This window comes from Acipenser ruthenus, chromosome 27 (genome assembly GCF_902713425.1).
Source record: "Acipenser ruthenus chromosome 27, fAciRut3.2 maternal haplotype, whole genome shotgun sequence".
Taxonomy (NCBI): Eukaryota; Metazoa; Chordata; class Actinopteri; order Acipenseriformes; family Acipenseridae; genus Acipenser; species Acipenser ruthenus.
The window spans coordinates 14,786,736-14,805,719 of record NC_081215.1 but is presented as its reverse complement, the minus strand read 5'-3'; the positions used below and the strand labels follow the sequence as shown (position 1 = coordinate 14,805,719).

At 39.5% G+C, this 18,984-nt stretch overlaps 1 protein-coding gene across 2 annotated transcripts; it reads left to right on the top strand.

Annotated features, from left to right (window-relative positions):
* Nucleotides 1-7,131: 7,131 nt before the first annotated feature.
* Nucleotides 7,132-15,613, top strand: LOC117431938 (apoptosis inhibitor 5). Of its 2 annotated transcripts, none has more exons than XM_034053228.3 (14): nt 7,132-7,577; nt 8,144-8,305; nt 8,572-8,665; nt 8,964-9,029; nt 9,230-9,381; nt 9,528-9,734; nt 10,038-10,142; nt 10,701-10,790; nt 12,101-12,282; nt 12,749-12,842; nt 13,130-13,186; nt 13,466-13,545; nt 13,754-13,857; nt 14,234-15,613. In XM_034053228.3, exons 1-14 carry the CDS (start codon nt 7,506-7,508, stop codon nt 14,308-14,310), a joined length of 1,542 nt encoding a protein of 513 aa, XP_033909119.1. In that variant the 5' UTR covers nt 7,132-7,505; the 3' UTR covers nt 14,311-15,613. The 2 variants fall into 2 exon arrangements, with proteins under 2 accessions (XP_033909119.1, XP_033909118.1); XM_034053227.3 differs by having other exon boundaries at nt 7,133-7,577; nt 13,754-13,893.
* The last annotated feature ends 3,371 nt before the right edge of the window (nt 15,614-18,984 follow it).

The following is an 18,984-nucleotide window of genomic DNA, read 5'->3' as shown; positions in this document are numbered from 1 at the left end:
GGTCCCCTGATCAGTTAGGATTTCTTTTGGTATCCCAACTCTAAACATAAGCATAATCTCTTTGGCTATATTTTTAGATGCCATGGTCCGAAGCGGAATGGCTTCTGGGTAACGGGTGGCATAATCCAGTACAACCAAGATGTACTGGTGTCCCCTGGCAGACTTGGGCAGTGGCCCAACTATATCCATCGCTATTCTTTCAAAGGGCGTCTCGATTATGGGGAGGGGCACTAATGGGCTTCTAAATGCTGGCTTGGGTGCTGTAAGCTGACACTCTGGGCACCCCCCGCAATGTCTAGTGACCTCAGTCAGTACCCCAGGCCAGTAAAACCTCCTTAAAACCTGGTCACAGGTTTTATCAGCCCCTAGATGTCCTCCCAATATATGCCCATGTGCTAAGCCTAGCACCGTTCTCCGGTACTGCATTGGAACTAGCAATTGTTCCACTATATCTACTCCAATTTTATCCATCCTGTACACTAACCCTCCTTTCATAACAAAATGTGGAAACGTAGAGGGCATAACCCCGTCATTTACAGGTACTCCATCTATGACTTGTATGTCTGCTCTAGGCTATTGCAGTGTCAGATCCTGGGTCTGGGCTGTCCCGAAGTTAGTCAGGGACCCCCTCAGGTCTGAGATCTCTAGGGTCACTTTGTCCGAGCCCTCTGGCTCCGGTTCCACCCCACTGTTGCTAGCCTGTTCACCTCCTACAGGGGTTTCCACTTTCCCATCATTTTCCCCAACTAACACTTGTGACGCTGGCCCCTCAGAGGCCATGCCCCCCTTTTGTATCTAGTTGAGGGCTTGAGGTTACTGGTTGCCCGGGAATGGGTTTCGGCTTTGCAAATATGCCTTGTTTTTGGCCCAACTTGGCAAAGTTGGGAAAGTACCTACCCAGTATTACATCATACGGCATATTGGGGACTACTCCAACCTCGTACTCCAAACACCCGCTTTCAGTTTGCAAGTTTACCACAGCTGTGGGATATGGGCGGGTGTCTCCATGTATGCACGTAATACTGGTGTTTTGGTCTTTATCCAGTTTGCGAGTTGGCACTAATTTTGCTGCAACTAAGGTTATCATGCTTCTGGAATCGAGTAACGCTGCCACCTCCTTCCCTTCAACCTTTACCACACATATGTGTTCATTTTTGTTATGGGTATGTACAGTAGTCACTACAGGGCAAGCATACAGCACATCATCATCAGTATTACATTCACCTAAGTTACACTGCATTGGCTCCTCTTTCATAGGGCAATATGCCACAATATGTCCCGCTTTGTTGCCGTTATAGAAGACTATAGTGTTTCGGGGTGGAGAACCCCTGAACCCTTGCTCTCGGTTCTCGGCTCTTGCTGGAATGTCTCGCCCCCAGTCCTGCACTTTTCTTGCAGCGCCACACTGCTCCTTCTCCCCCCCAGAAACTGTAACAGTCTTACCCTGTCCGCTGGTTCACCAGGGCCTGGGGAACAGGGATTTTTCCTCCAAGATTTGATCCATTGCTCCTGCCGTGCAGAAGCACTCCACCAATGCTACCAGATGATCGGCCGAAAGTGCCTCGTTCTGGCTGACCCACCGTCGAACCTCCCGGGGTAGACCTTGTTGGAATTGGTCGAGCACGATGGTTTCGACGATTTGTCTGTTTTTTTTTGTTTTTTGTTGCCTACTGGATTGTTACGGAGTTGTCCTGCACGTGTATTTGAGGAGGACGGCTGACAACTGTAGCGGGACTTAACCAGTATTATGGAAGTTCCCGTTGTTTCTTTTTTGGGAAAATGACTGTTTAGATCTATGTCACTTCCTTTCTTACTTTGCTTGACTTTATTATAGCCTCTTGGTCATTATTACTGTTATATACCTTGATGCAAACTGCTTGTTTATTATCTGTATGTTGGTTGTTGGTGTAATGACTTGGAAAATATTGCCTGTTTGAAACCAGGTATATTTATGACCAGATTTAAAGAAAGTGTTTGATTATTTCCATACTAACGTTTTTTTCTCTCTCTCCATTTTAAAACTGTATTAACTGGGTTTCTTTGCATATGAATCAGTTAAACTGAATTGCTACTTGTACAACCTGTGATATGGATGGTTTCTTTGCATATGAATCAGTTAAACTGAATTGCTATTTGTACAACCTGTGATATGGATAGTTTCTTTGCATATGAATCAGTTAAACTGAATTGCTACTTGTACAACCTGTGATATGGATGGTTTCTTTGCATATGAATCAGTTAAACTGAATTGCTACTTGTACAACCTGTGATATGGATGGTTTCTTTGCATATGAATCAGTTAAACTGAATTGCTACTTGTACAACCTGTGATATGGATAGTTTCTTTGCATATGAAGCAGTTAAACTGAATGACCATTTTCTCAATATGTGAAATAGATGGTTTGTGAATGTTTGCTGTGTGTAAAGAACTGCATCCGAGGAATAACCATAGATAATCCGTTAGGAGGGCTCAATATAAGTAATTTAATTACCATTTAACTATAAAAAATCTTATTGGCTATTCAGTTTAATTGCCTGTCTATGCTTAGGATAATGCGGAGACCATGTAAATTGGGAAATATACCATGGTATGTTTCTTAATAGATATGTTATCAGTAATTGGGAACTAATTGAGTACTAAAGGTGTCAAGGAAGAATGCTCTTAAATGTGTGTTTTGTGTAGTGTAAAAAAGAAAATGAGTGACAGTACTGGTTATGGAATAAATGTTAACTGGTGTTTATTTAAAACCCTATTCTTAAGTTATCAAGAGTCAGTTGCAATTTTTATATTGTAGGGTCGCGTAGGTAGAAACTTGGTTTTGCTACAAGGTCCGAGTAATGAGTTGTTTTTTTTTATTGGGAAGTTATATATATACTTTCCTGGCGCCCAAACTTTATTATTAGGCCAATTTCTGGTTTCAGCCATTTCCGTGCCAGGTGTATCAAATCAAACATCTGTGTTCAGGGTGGTTGTCCGGTTTTGTAGACCCATTGATGAAAATTGTGTGCTCTCACGGCATCGGTGACTCCCAGTCGTGTCAGGATCTCTTCCTTCAACTTGTCGTAGTCCTGTGCGTCTTTCAGCTCCAGGTCAAAGTAAGCTTTCTGAGCGTCTCCTGCTAGAAAAGGTGCTAGTAGCCCCGCCCATTCTTCCTTTGGCCACCTTTTTCTCTCTGCTGTCCTCTCAAAGGTAACAAGAAATGCTTCCACATCATCTTGTTTTGTCATTTTTTGTAAAAATTGATTTGCACGTCTCTGGGGGTTTGTTGTTGGTGGTTGTGCCCCCATTTGTATAGCAAGCCCTTGTATGCTTTCTCTCAACTCATGGGTGCTTCTTTCATGCTCTTCTTTGATCAGCTGATTTGTAGTGTGCTGGACCTCCAGCGCCTCTTGGTGCATTCACATTGCCTCTTGTTGCGCCGTTTGGTGAACCCTTGTCGCTTCTTGCTGAGCTGTTACAGCCTGCAACAGTGCCTGCACAACTGCCTCCATTTTGTGATCTGTGTGTTGTCTTTAGAGTGCCTGCATTCTCCACCACGTGTGACAAAGCTCTTGCTGGGTAAGCAAACTTGTACACAAATCGGTATGGGAGACACACACAAGAAGGTACAGTCACAAATAAAGTTTGTTCCAACAAGACGGTGCTTGTATGTTTATTACCTTGTGCCGTGTTGGGCACACGGCCCGCAGGGTCAGGGATATCAAGGGTCAGTTCACAAATCTGGTTCTCCGTACAAATCAAGTTCACAGCCAGTAGGGTTCTCAGTCGGTCCAGGTCATACACAGTAAATCAATTCAAAAATCCACAAAACAGTAATAGCACACTCCCCAATGCCTCACCACCTTCTACTCCTCTCTCTCCTCCCTTCCTGGTCTGTGTTGACCCTTTTTATATTGGCCGACCACACCCCATGACTGTTGTGCGTGTGGCTGCCACGCCTCGGCACATTGCTCTGGCTGTTGGGGCTTGTAGTCTTTTTGGGGCGGCCATTTTGCGAATTGTAGTCCCCCCTCTGGTCGCAATCCAGTGAGAGGACAGAGCCCTGTTAGCAGTTCCGCCCTCACATACTTGCCATTTATAACACGGCCCCTTGGTTTGTCACAATATATATATTATATATTGCGCGATACTTTATTCTCATGGACTGTCCGAATGTGATGGACATAAAAAATGTGCAGAATAAAGTTTTCAGATTTTAGAGGATAAATGCAGCTGTCTCTGCAAAAAAATGCAAGCAGTAAATGCTTAGGACAAACAAGCATACCAAGTTAGTCTTGTCCTTCAAAGTACTAAATTAATCCACTTGAACAGGATCATCAGGAATCTGATTTGGTACGCTGCAATCAGGATCTTGTTTAGTCTGATTTAGCAGATGATCCACCTGTGATGATTAACTTCTGGTATGCTGCAATTGAGATTAGAAGGTGTACTAACTTTAGTCCAATCAAGTGAACTAAACCTGCTTAATCCATTGACACATCAAACGGAGGTTTCACAGACTGGGCATAAATAAATACTGGATTAGGTCTAATCCTAGACTTGCTAATCGAGAATTAAAAATGTGATTTCATAAATACCAGATATTCCTAGATTAGTTAGTTCTAGATTACAAAATCCGGGACTAAGGTAGTATAGGATTAAAACATAGTCTGTGATCAGAGCACAGTGCAGCCTTGTTTAAACTTGATCAACCAACGGTTTACAGGTGGCACTCACTTTGATTCGCTACAAAAACCTGAAATTGAAACAAAAGAACACCCAAAATGGAGCAAGAATACAAAGCAACACAGAAGAAATGTGCTAAAAACGTCAGTGAATTTGAGAAAACCTTACTGAAGCAGATGGGATCAAATTTTCCAATCATTGAGAGCAAACAGTAAGACAGAAGCAATGAAAAAAAAAAAGCTTTGTGTGAAATTTGCAAACAATATAATTCAAAAGAAAAAGTAACAGCAGGAACTGTAGATCAGTTATTTCCTATTTCTATACATATTTATATATACTACCACTTTCATGTCTGAAATGTATTCATATCTTTGCTGTGATACTTGCTGATGGGCCTGCTCAGATAATACAACTGGATGGCCTGCTCAGTGGGTTATTAGAGAGCCAACACCCTCTGCAAGATATCCCTGACGATGACCACATCAACAGCCCTAAGGACAGGTGAAGAATAGGATCACAGTCATTCATTTGGTAATTTATTCAGAAACTATTTAATAGTTATAAAATCTATTTCCTGCATTCATGTACCAGTCTACCCATCATAAACACAGTATATTAAGTATGTGGATATTATCAAAGGTATAGCACAAGAGAATCATTTGTGATTTCAAAATACTAAAAATCATTATAATGTTGGATATGCCTAGATGATAATATGGTAGAAGTCTATATGAACTAGTGTTAAAAAAAAAAATTAAATATACAAAATAAATACAGGAGCAAAGCAATAAAGTAAAATATTGTTTTGAAAACATCACTTCAGAGGACTTTGTCTCAGAAAACACAATTCTTTAAGGAGTGTATTTATTGGCAATATAATAATTATCCAAATTATATTAAACAAATAATTCTTATTATTTTTCAGAGCCAGGTGACCTCAACACTCTTGGGGGATTGTGGGCCAATCCATCAGTACCACTCACAATAAAATGTCATAAAAAACAAAAGAATGACCATACATGAAACACTGGCAATCGAATTTCATCAGTGCAAACTGAAATATCTTAAAGAAGAGCATGAAATGAAAATGAAAAAGGGAATGTACTCATCAAGGCTTCTCACAGGAAAGATCCTGTGTAAGCTTTGGGAACACATCTCTGCACAATATGTGCACTTGTAAATAAATCTGAATAAATTAATGGTTGGGTGAAAAACATGTGTCTTTTTAAAACTCATTTGCACTTACACTAACACATTTTTTAACCTAACTGGAAGTGTGTTCAAGCACAAAAGTATCGCAATATGCCATAACTTTGGGGTTCACACACCTTGAAAATTGATTGAAAACCATTTTTTTTCTGTTCCTGTATTCTTCATAATCTGGCACTGCTGGGCGTCTAATTGGAATATGGCACTCATCTATGCAGCCAGTAACACCAGAGAAGTTCCCATATTCATAAAACTGTGTTTTGTAGAGTTCCTGTTCAATGGGATCAGGAAAATTAATGTATTGAGCTTTCAGCAGACATATAGCACAGCAGACTTTATGCACAATTCTACATACTGTTGGTTTCCAACAAATCCCCAGTCCCCTGATGAAAATAGCCATGAATCTTAGTGACCAAAACTTGTAAAACAGGATGAAGGGGCTTTCCCTGCTGAGATGCATTTTTTATTATTATTATTTATTTATTAGCAGTCACCCTTATCCAGGGCAACTTACAATTGTTACACAATATCACATTCTTTTTACATACAATTACATTATTTTACACATTATTTTTGCATACAATTACCCATTTATAAAGTTTTTTTTTTTTTTTTTTTTTTTTTTTTTTTTTTACTGGAGCAATCTAGGTAAAGTACCTTGCTCAAGGGTACAGCAGCAGTGTCCCCCACCTGGGATTGAACCTACGACCCTCCGGTCAAGAGTCCAGAGCCCTAACCACTACTCCACACTGCTGCCCACCACATTGATGCATGTGACAAGTTTGGCTCAAGTAACATTACTAGCTGTAACAGTTCATGGGATCTCTCATATCAAACAGTATTCTTCTCTGGTCTTGAAGGCACACGCCTGTGATCATTTACACAGTCCAAGTAATCCATCTTCTTCAGAGTCTGAGGGATGACTGGATTTAATCTGAATTTAAACCTGCCCCCATAAAGGGTTAAGTTAATGCTCCACATAGTTCAGGATTATGTCTAAATAGCCTTCATGAAATTAACAGTTTTTAGTCAAGAACTACAATAGTCTTGGAGAATTTTAAATTGTGTTCATGAAATCCACTTTTCGTTAATCTTGATTTAAAGTGCAATTTAGTGCTGGATCAGCGCTAATCAGGGTCTGTGAAAGATCCCACAAGTGGACTAAATTTGATACGCTGCAACTGACTCTTCGCCTGACGAAATTACACGACTAGGTTTTGTTTTTAGCCCAGGTTTAATAGAGGGGCAGCTGCGTGCCCTACTAAACAACCTCTTCACGTGACCGCGCATGACCCTGCTCGCATTCTGTTTCCTTTTCCTCTGATCTCTGCTGCGCAAGCGCACGACAGCACTCTCTCTCTCGACTCGCGGCGTTTCTTTTTCATTCACAGTATGTTGGAGGCCCGACACGCATAATATTTACAGGTTTGAGTTTGTTGCGGATTTTCCAGAAAATTCGACCCGGAGAAACAGCTCAATTTAGCCGTGAAGCCTGGAGAATATAGAATACGAAGTTTAGAGAGACTAGCTAAAAATAAACGCGCTTATATACAATTTTAACAAGGAAACGGTGCAGCGAGCGGATAGGAAAAGAGAATTGAGTTTAACAACACAGCCACACAGAAAACTCATGGCGGCTACAGTGGAGGAGCTTTATCGTAACTACGGGGTCCTGGCGGACGCCAAGGATGATGTCAGCCAGGTACGAGTGATCTACATGCGTCGGGGCACTGTTGGCAGGCTGCTAGATGGGATACTGCGTCACCGAAGATTCAGTGGTGGATTATTTTTAGGCCCTCTGGTGATAAGCGATGTTTGAGTTAATGTTTACGTTACAGACAGCGTCTCTAGCGTTGACAGCACAATTCTTCACGGCATCTGTTCCTAAATAAGTTAGCTAACATTTCATTGTGCGCATTCACGCTCTATGCATGTAACCAAATCGGCCCTGTGAGCTGGGGAAACGGTGCGTTCTTTGGGATTACAACGCATACATTGTGTTTATACAACTAAGACGGATTTCCTATGCACAAATGCAGTCGGGATATGAACCAAAATCTGATAACGTTTAGATCATAGTTTAGATCAATACTTGAATAAGCCATATATTGAAAAACTACGTTGCACTGTATTTTGTAATTTCAGTAGCAACATTTTGGTTTTGTGCGTATCCACGTTCTGCAGAAAGATTTTCATTCAGTTTTATGCCAAGGAAGTCATTTTGATATTAATTACAGCGGTTAACTAACTTTGCTTGTGTTTCTACAGCACAAGGATGCGTATCAGGGGATCCTAGATGGGGTGAAAGGTGGCCCAAAGGAGAAGCGCCTGGCTGCACAATTCATTCCCAAATTCTTCAAGAGCTTTCCTGAGTTGGCAGACGCAGCCATCAATGCACAGCTGGACCTCTGTGAGGATGAAGATGTGTCGGTGGGAATGTATACATAGGCTATTAATTGCTTAAGGAAATACTTCCTCCACCCTGTGGATTTGTATAATATGTGTTTGAATAATCATGTATTACTTCTGCACTCATGCATGTTTGGCATGTGTTACCAGGTGGAATTTCTGTAATGGGAAATATAAAAATGACCACTTGGGATGATGATCAGCAAAGACAACCCCAACTCTCTAACAATGAGTGTGTTAAATATTTGCAATGGAATGTCATTGCCGCACACCCTTCTCTCCTATAGATCCGTCGTCAGGCCATCAAGGAGCTGCCTCAGTTTGCAACAGGAGAGAACCTCCCCAGAATTGCAGACATCCTAACCCAGCTGCTCCAGTCAGGTACAGTAACTCAACTATTGGGGATTCAACTCCACCACCTGTCTGGACTTCAATACACAGGCAGCTGGCAGACAAAAGTTAAATGCCACAATTGCAAATATGCTCTAAGCTCATTAGACAAATGCTATAAAACTACAAGACTAATTATGAAATTTGCCTTTACTGCTGGCAGATAAATTTGTATTTTAAGGGTGTATGAAATCATTGACCTACTTTGTCACACAAGGATTTTACTGGTCCCACAATTGAAACTCCTTTCTCTTTGTTGATAACAATATTTTCCTATTTTGTTTTTCAGATGACTCGGCCGAGTTTAACCTAGTTAATATTGCATTACTCAGCATATTCAAGATGGATGCCAAAGGTATGGTTTCTACTGCTTTTTTATTTATTATTTATTTCTTATCAATTTTGGTTTTAAGATTTGAATGCATGTGTTTGAAAAGTAAGGTGAAAAGTTAAATACTCTCCAATTATGAATACCTCATTTGCAGTGTCCTTATTGCCAATATCTTGTTAACCTGAAATTGCATGTGTTTAACCCTTGGCTTTGTAATTCTGCAGGGACATTAGGTGGGCTCTTTACTCAAATTCTACAAGGAGAGGATATTGTGAGGGAGCGAGCTGTCAAATTCCTCTCCAGTAAAATGAAGACCCTGCCTGATGAGGTGATGACCAAGGAGGTGGAGGACTACATCTTTACAGAGTCCAAGAAGGTAATGCATTCCATCACACTCCAGAGAGGTTTGTAATTCACACTTCAGGGTGACATTTAAATTGAGTTCCTGATCAAACTAAGTCCTTCACTGCTTTTATTATTTATTTTTTAAATTTATTTTTTCCCTCTGGTGCTGTGTTGCAGGTCCTGGAGGATGTGACTGGAGAGGAGTTTGTTGTGTTCATGAAGATCCTGTCAGGGCTGAAGAATCTGCAGACAGTGAGCGGGCGGCAGCAACTAGTGCAGTTGGTGGCAGAACAGGCATATCTGGAGCAGCACCTCAACCCAGCTGATGCAGACAGCGTGGACAGGCTGCTGCAGTGCACTCGCCAAGCTGTGCCCCTCTTCTCTGTAAGGATGCCTCTTTATACTGTTCTTTCTCATAAATTGTAGCTCTACATCATTCTTGCCTTTACCTGGAACAATAATATGTTTTTTAAAAAGTCTCATCTATCAGTGTTTAAGGGTATACAGGTTTCTGTGCAGCTGCAAATTCAGCTGCCTTTCAGTACTGATTTGCGTAAGGACATAAAGAAATATCTATGCACATCTGGTTCCTAGTAGCTGATCAATCCCAGCAATTTATCAGTGTTAAATTAGTGATTCCCTTTACAAATATTTGTCATTATTTCTTGTTCTTTTTCTCATCCTTAGAAAAATGTTCATTCCACACGGTTTGTGACCTACTTCTGTGAGCATGCCCTGCCAAATCTCAGCACCCTGACCAGCCCAGTGGCTGAACTAGACATCCAGTTGGAGGTAAAGAACAGTGCCCTCCTGATTTGCAGTAACATAGGGGAGATGTGTGTGTGGTGGGCTGATTTATTTGTGTAAGCTACCCTGGGTTTTCAGTGGCTAATGGAATACCACTTACTGGTTTGGGTAGGGAGAGAATCTGACCTTGAAGAACTCTTGCTTTGGATAAGCTCTAAAGTAGCAACCCTTTATAATATGTCCTTATGGGGTCCCTGCTTATTTCGGATAAAGTGAAGCACAACTCAAATTGGAAGTTTAGATCATCTTAAGGGTTAGCCACTTAAGCTTTATGGCTATTTGTTTTACATATTGGTCATATTTAATTGTCCTCTTGAGTGCCTGCTGGGAGTAATACTGCAGCACTTGATCAGTTAAACATGCATGCAAAGGAGTCTGTGCTTTATAAATATTAGTACACATAAGCAAATAAATGACTGCTGGTCATTAATTGTTTAATTGAACTTTGCACTGGTGTATAATATTTTCTCAACATGTGCAGGATATTTATTGAAATTTTGGAAAGATCAAATCTGCAAATGTGAAATACTGTGTGTTTAATAGGTTTTGAAGTTGTTGGCAGAGATGAGCCCATTCTGCGGTGACATGGAAAAACTAGAAGTCAATTTAACCAAGCTGTTTGATAAATTACTGGTAAGATCTATTTATTTTACATTTTTATTTCTGTGATTTGGTCAAATCTCAAGGGGATATATATGCTTTCAAATGTTCAGTAGAAGCCAAACAGCTTTGGGGACGTAGAAATAATTTGTATGAATGATATGGATGAACGCAAGTTTACATATATTGTACTCTAAAGGTTTATTTAAACATTAGCATTCTTCTTATAGCACTGTATATAACATCTCTGCAAAGCACATTTGAAAGCGGGACTGAAGCGTTCTATACAAAATAAGTACCGTGAATGTAAAACTGATTCAAACAAGTGAAGCACTTTTTTTAAATTTATTTTTATGCACAGTCTGTTGCATATACAGAACAGTTCAGTACATTTAGTTGCATGGCTTTATTTATTGGGCCATTGCTTTTCACTTCAAAAATTAGTGCTGTTCCCCCCCGCCCCCCCAAAACAGAACAGAGTTTATGCCATTTGAAATTAAATGTGCAAGTTTAAATTCCAAATCAAATTAAATTAACTAGGCTTCCACCTATAATTTGTACCCTACGTTTATCAAGTCTCTTTATAAAATGTAAAATGTTTATACTGAATAAAAAAATATATACTTTTTGAAAGAGAAACATTTGCTTTTTTTAACTGTATTGCTCGATTCTCTGTATAAAATGTAAAACATCCAGTTACTGAAGGAAAATAAAAACCATAGACTATTGTTCAAGAAAAGAAAGCATTTATGGCTGTTTGTTTTATCTGAACTGGATCTCTTATCAGGTTAACTTTCCAAACTGACCAAACACTTGCTAAAACACTTCATCGCATCACTGTTGATTGGTACAGATGCAGAAAGCATTTAATTTTCCTCATTCTCTTCCTGTTCGACATTTGGATCCTGGGGTTCACAAGCTGAACAATTTCCTTTTTCATTTGTCACACGCTTGGTGGATAATAAGGCGATTCAGATCAAAGTTCTTTGTTTGAATTAAAATGTGTTCTTTTCAAACCAACAGCTATTGTAATTCACACCATTTTGTATCCTAGTGATTTTACCCCCAAAAAACCCTGAATTTGATTTTGTGAACGCTGCTGAACAGCGTTATTGTCACTAAACACACCTGTGCACATGCTACATTTGTAACATTCTAGTCCACAGATCTAGTCCATTGGTCTCCCAAGAATACTGTTAATACTGCAAGGAATCGGGAATCCATGCATATGTTTATACACACTCCTAACTGAAATGTTCTTCACTATGCAAGACCTTTACTGCATGTTAATATTGTCCCTTTTTATATGCAGTCTGAACTGAGGTGGTGTTTCTGTTCAACAGGAATACATGCCATTGCCCCCAGAGGAGGCAGAGAATGGGGAGAATTCAGGCAGTGAGGAGCCCAAGCTGCAGTTCAGTTACGTGGAGTGTCTCCTATTCGGCTTCCATCAGCTGGGTAAAAAACTGCCAGACTTCTTGACTGACAAACTCAATGGAGAAAGACTGAAAGACTTCAAAATCAGGTAGGGAAATGTAACTGGGACCCCAGTAAGAATTTGGTGTTAGTGGTTATTAAATGGCATTAGTAGTGGTTCAAATGACTGGATCCACATGAAGATATTTTGCTTTCTAATAACAAAGCTGACTACCATTTTGGTGTGAAAAGGCCAAAACCACGATATTCATTGCAAGATCAAACAGCTGGTCGAGAGAAATTATAACATTATAGCCCTGAATGTGTTACCATAAAGAATAATGTATGTAAAAGTAAACGCTTTACACCACTTTCAAAACAAACACTGTTTTGTACATTACTACCAAAACCTGATGGCTGAAATAGTGACATTTTTGTTTAATTGCTTGGCATACACAAATGTGGTATCTTTTTGTCACTTGATACATTTTAAAGTAGTTTGTTTGAACATTTCCCAGAATTTCTCTGTTTCTCTTCACGTTGAACTGTGCTGACTAAATGTTGTTTGTCTCCAGGCTGCAGTATTTTGCTCGGGGGCTCCAGGTCTATATACGGCAGTTACGGGCTGCCTTGCAGGGAAAGACTGGGGTTGCTTTAAAAACAGATGAGGTAAGGAGGTTGTGTGCTTGGCTATTAATTGTAGAGTGTCTTTTGATGGCAGTGGTGTTCAAGTGGGTGAGATCTTCCCAGACAAGCTTTTATTTTCTCTGTGTTAAGTTCCATCCCATTTGGATTTCCTTTGTTCCCTGAAATCGCTTGGAGGTTAACCGTGCCAAAAGATGGTTAGGCTGAATGAGCGTACATTGGAGTCATGCCAATAATGGGCATGTACAAAACCTTTATGGCTTATTGGAGCCCACATGGATGAATTGAACCTTTTTCTTTTTCTTTTCTAGAACAAAATAAAAGTTGTTGCTTTGAAGATAACAAATAACATTAACGTACTAATAAAGGTAAGATTTTATAGATGCTTTTATAGAATTTGACTGTTATGTGCTGTTACATGTTAGAAAGGGATGACTTTGAGGGGATGTATTTTATTACAAATATTTAAACCAAATGTTTTATCAAAATGTACAATTTCACATGTAGTAATTTACATTTTAAATTTTGGCTAATATCTTTTGGTATCTAAATATGGAACCAATATGCTTTGTTTGCATCTACAGTATGGTGTTTTGAATGATGTTGTAATTCTCTTTTTTTTTTTTTTTTCTTCCCCCAATCTGTAGGACCTTTTCCACAATCCTCCTTCTTACAAGAGCACAGTGACTCTTTCATGGAAGCCTGTCCAGAAGGCAGAGGCTGCTGGGTAAGCAAGCTTTACTATCACTCTAAGACTTCAGGGTATCCAATAGAACTGAAACTCACGATTAACCTGTCTAGCTTCGCTGGGATCTTGCTTCGTTATCCAATGACTTGTTCTCTATAGTGGATATGTCAGAATTTGATTTCAGTATGGGAGTTTAACATTCATAAAGGTTTTTGGGGATTTAAAACTTACTTTGCACTTCCTTCAGACAAAAACGATCTACCAGTGAAGACACAACCTCCAGCTCCCCTCCGAAGAAACCAACATTACTTCCAAAACGGGATGCCCGGCAAATCTACAACCCTCCCAGTGGCAAGTACAGCGGCAACATTGGAGACTTTTCTTACGGTCAGTTACAGGGAGACCAGCAGTGACAATGCAGGCTCCTGGGAATAGCTGTGGAGTTGTTTTAGAACAAGCCCTATTTAAAACTAGTTTTTTTCACAAGATTCTTGGAGCACCAAGTTTAGTCTAGAGCTCTGAAATCTTTTTCCAATGTCACCCAACTCCATGTCATTTGCAAACACTCTATGGGAAGTGTTAAGTTGTCCTGGTAAATCCTAAACCTCATTTGAAAGGGGTAGTATGTAAGACAGCAGTACTTCATGAAAATCTGTTTGTTCTGCTTCAACGACAGTTGAAATAGCTGCATCCTAGTTCTGACTGGGATTTGTCTGTTTGCTTACAGAACAGAGAGGTGGCTTCAGTGGGCGAGGGAGAGGCTGGGGAGGGAGAGGAAACCGCAGCCGAGGGAGAATCTATTAACAAGACTACCTTCATACCAAACCACCCACCCAACACTGCTGGGGGTGCTGCTCTGGACTGACCTTTACAGCAGCTTTGCGACAGGAACCCTCACTGCACAGACCTACAGTCACCTCCCAACTGCCCTGCCAAGGGTGCTAACCTGTCCCTTTGCGGAAGTGGGGAGAGAACCTTTTGTACAACTGGCTTTGTTTATAAAGATTGTTACTGTGTGTTGGTAAACATGATTTCATTTTTTTTCTTTCCCGTAAAAGCCTGTAAGCTTTGTGTTTTCACCCATATGATTTAGAAACTAGGTTTATGAAGACATCCCCCCACCAAGAAATAAATGTTAATTTTTGGAAATGTGTTATATGCAGAGGTTGTATTGTTAAACATGCCTTTTTATGTTTAATGGACACACTCTTCAACAAAAACAGGGTTAAATTGATCAGACTGGATGCTGCAAGATGACAATGTTTGAGACTCAGCAAATAAACTTGGATGACACTGCTCTACAAAGTAGCTCACAAAGGTCACTGCTGACAGCATTTCTTTCATTTGGATGTATGCATTTTGTTTTTCCCATCATTTATTTTGCCTTGGTTTATCTGGAGTTTACCTTTTGAAGATAAGTGTTGAATGATGAGGACTTAGCCCATTGTGGTACAGAGCTCCAGACCATATAATGTGAACAGAGAAGGGGAATAAAATACCTTTTAAAAGCAACTGAACTATTGGAAAAACTTTTGGATTCTGTATTTGTTGCAGTGTGTACAGATCTTGGGGCGAAAAAACAGCGAGGTTTGTGAAGAACATTATTGGTCTATTTAGTTTTTAATTCTGCATTGTTGAAGTGTGGGCATGCATTTTATGGGTCCATGTTTTTGTGTAAAGAGGAGGGAAGCATTTGAGGGAAGCATGTACATGGAGTAGGTGTGTGTGTGTGTGTTTTTTTTTTGTTTTTGTTTTTGTTTTTTAAATATAAAACATAGGCAATCTGGAAGACTATTTGCAAGGTTTCAGCTATTCTCCATGAAGAAAATTAGAACCAAATGAGTTTGGGGAAACCAGGTGGAGAATAAGTTTTAAACAAATTCCAGGTTATAAAATGATTAGCAGGAAGAAGTTTGGATGTACTGCTACTTTTACAAAAGCCAGAGTGGGGGACTTCTGACATGCTGCAACTCATTGTCTCTGGCAGGGTTTGGTGTAAGGGGGGCAGGAGGGATACATTTTCTACTTTCAAATCAAGCATGCGTTTTGTATTGTTTTTCTGTTAAGATATTTAATATCTTGATTAAAAGTGCTGATTTGGACCAAGCAGGAGTAATGTATTCAAATTAATTTAATGTTGTCTCACCTGTCTCCAGTTATTTGAAATTCTCTGCTGTGGCAACATTTAACAATTATCAATCCAGTTTCTTAAACTGGTATAGTAGTATTTGATAGATTGTATATATACATTTGTATGTAATTTCAGTGCTAGGACAAACATTGAAACAAACGTTGCTTGAAATGTATTCATTTGCAAAAAAGTTATCAATGTGAATTCAAAATTAAAGCATATTAAAACTTGAAAACCCACATGTTTATCCCAGCACTGCATTATAGCATGTATTAACTTAATTGTCAAATTCTTATCTTGATGACAGCAATATCATTTATGCTAAAATTGAAACTGATTTTGCATCACTATATAGACGTTCATTCCATTACAAAACCTGTTGCGGATATTGCAATTCTGATATAATTTGATTTAATGTTATTTTGTATAACAAGTCTCGATCAGCAATTGTAATGGGGATATTGATACAGATAATAAAAACAATTTGAATCCAGCTACATTTCTATAAAAAGTAGAACTGATGTCAAGACCAAATGCTGAAAATTACATTTTCTTGGGATTCCCCTGAGAAACACAGATTATTTTAATGTCCCCAGTCAATATTGGAGTTAGAAAGCCTTCACGTTACTAAGTTTATGGGTTGGAGACTTTTTATTTTATTTTTCATAAAACATGTATGCTGCCAAGTCTTACAACATTGAATATAGGGTTGAGGTGTCTGCAGAATGAATGTTACATTGTTTAATGCTTGATGCATAGATAATACTTGTTTACCCCCGCCCCCGCCCGCCAGTGCTCAATTAGAAAATATAAAATAGCCCAATACTTTCAGTGTATTGAATGGTACAAACCAGTGGTAACACTGAACATGTATTATCTTGAAAAAGCTACTTTTTGTGTAAAGTGAGCATGCTTAAACAATCCCAAAGTTCTGCGCAGGAGACCTGGGAGTATTCACCCATTTTGCTGTGACACCCCTAAATAAGCTCTGGTGCAACCAATTGCCTTCAGAAGTCACATAATTAGTTGAATGGAGTCCACCTGTGTGCAATTAAAGTATCACATGATCTCAGATTAAATACACCTGTTTCTGGAAGGCCCCAGAGTTTGTTAGAAAGCATATCTAAACAAACAGCATCATGAAGACCAAGGAGCTATCAAAACAAGTCCGGGATAAAGTTCTGGAGAAGCACCAATCAGGGTTGGGTTATAAAAAAATATCCCAAACTTTGAACATCCCCCAGAGCACCGTTAAATCCATTATTAAAAAATGGAAAGAATATGGCACAACCGCGACTCTGCCTAGAGAAGGCCGTCCACCAAAACTCAGTGACCAGGTAAGGAGGGCGTTAGTCAGAAGCAACCAAGAGGCCAATGGTAACTGAAGGAGCTGGAGAGATCCACAGCTGAGATGGGAGAAACCGTCCATGGGACAACTATAACCCGGACGCTCCACAAAGCTGGGCTTTATGGAAGAGTGGCGAGAAGAAAGCCATTGCTGAAAAAAACCCATATCAAATCCCGTTTGGCTTTTGCCAAAAGGCATGTGGGAGACACAGCAAACATGTGGAAAAAGGTTCTCTGGCCTGATGAGACCAAAACTGAACTTTTTGGCCTTAGCGCAAAACACTGTGTGGCGCAAAGCCAACACTGCTCATCACCCTGAGCACACCATCCACAGCATCATGTTATGGGGATGCTTTTCATTGGCAGGGACTGGGAAACTGGTCAGGATTGAGGGCAAGATGGATGGAGCCAAATACAGGGAAATTCTAGAGGAAAACCTGTTTCAGTCTGCAAGACACCTGGGACTGGGGCAGAGGTTCACCTTCCATCAGGACAATGACCCTAAACACACAGCCAAAGCTACACTGGAGTGGTTTAAAAACAAAAACCTGAATGTCTTAGAATGGCCCAGTCAAAGCCCAGACCTCAATCCGATTGAGAATCTGTGGCAAGACTTGAAAATTGCTGTTTACCAACGGTCCCCATCCAACTTGACAGAGCTTGAGCAATTTTGCCAAGAAGAATGGGCAAAAATTGCAGGATCCAGATGTGCAAAGCTAGTAGAGACTTACCCAAAAAGACTCCCAGCTGTAATTGCTGCCAAAGGTGCTTCTACCAAGTATTGACTCAGGGGGGTGAATACTTATGCAACCAACAAATGTTTTTTTTTTTGTTTAATTAACTTTTGTGTCACAATAAAAAAATATTTTGCACTTTCAAAGTGTTAAGTATGTTGTGTAAATCAAATGGTAAAAATCCCAATTAAATCCATTTTAATTCCAGGTTGTAACACTACAAAATGTGGAAAAGTCCAAGGGGGGTGAATACTTATGCAAGGCACTGTATATTGTTAAGTTGTTACAAAGAGCCAAGCCACTGAATCCTACAAAAAAAGATGGTGTTTTGTACTTTTTTTGCCATACTCGTGCCAAGGCCAGACAACATACCAACACCCCTTATAACATTTAAGAGGTAGCAACCAAAGTGTTGTAAATATTGTCTTTCCTCTTGCAGCACAACATTCTCCAATGGACAGGTACTGTATTGTTTTGCTGTAATTTTTAATTTCCAAACCTAGACTGTATAAAGTTTTTTTTTCTTCTTTTACAGGTAATGGGACCTTGGTAGTTTCCAATGGGCAACAGATGGAATCCTATTATTTGTAACACAGGAAGTGAACCTACAGTGTCCTGGCAAGAAAAAAACAAAGTCAAATTACAAACCTCACTGATCAGCCAACCAGTTTGAGTGATCTTTATCCTACGGCTGAAGCCCTCAAGAGTTAACGCGACTTTATCTTGGAATTTAAAGGGTGATCTTGAAGATACAGTATCTCTAAATTATTTCCTGATATCTCTAAATATTTGAAGATATCTCAGTCATTTTAAGATATATTAAATCAATTTAGCGATATCTGAAAATGATTTCCAGATATCTTCTAACATCCTGCTCATTTATAGATACCAAAATCATTTGACAATACCTTTAAATATTTCACAGCATTTTCACAGGAAGTCATTTAGAGATATCTTGAATTGACTTCCTGTTTATTGCAACATACCTCTAAATGATCTAATGAACAGGAAGTGATTTAGAGATATCTCTAAATGAACATATCTCATTGCATTTTAAGATATTTTGAAATATTTAGATACCTGAAAAATAAACCATTTTGAAGATATAAATTTGAAATATCTAAAAATGAAATGTGAGATATGTGAAGCTGATTTACAGATATCTTTAAATAATGTTTTGTTAGCGTGGTACTCCAAATTGTAGCGATAAGGTACACTCGTGGAAATCAAAATATAAACGAGTCAATGATATGACGCTGGTTCTGG

What these genes read in the sequence shown, in the direction of transcription:
- LOC117431938 (XM_034053227.3), top strand. Translation starts at nt 7,506, where the DNA reads ATGGCGGCTACAGTGGAGGAGCTTTATCGTAACTACGGGGTCCTGGCG. An exon ending in TCTTTACAGAGTCCAAGAAG is followed by an intron (nt 9,382 to 9,527) that starts GTAATGCATTCC and finishes GCTGTGTTGCAG; the next exon opens with GTCCTGGAGGATGTGACTGG. An exon ending in AACTAGACATCCAGTTGGAG is followed by an intron (nt 10,143 to 10,700) that starts GTAAAGAACAGT and finishes TGTGTTTAATAG; the next exon opens with GTTTTGAAGTTGTTGGCAGA.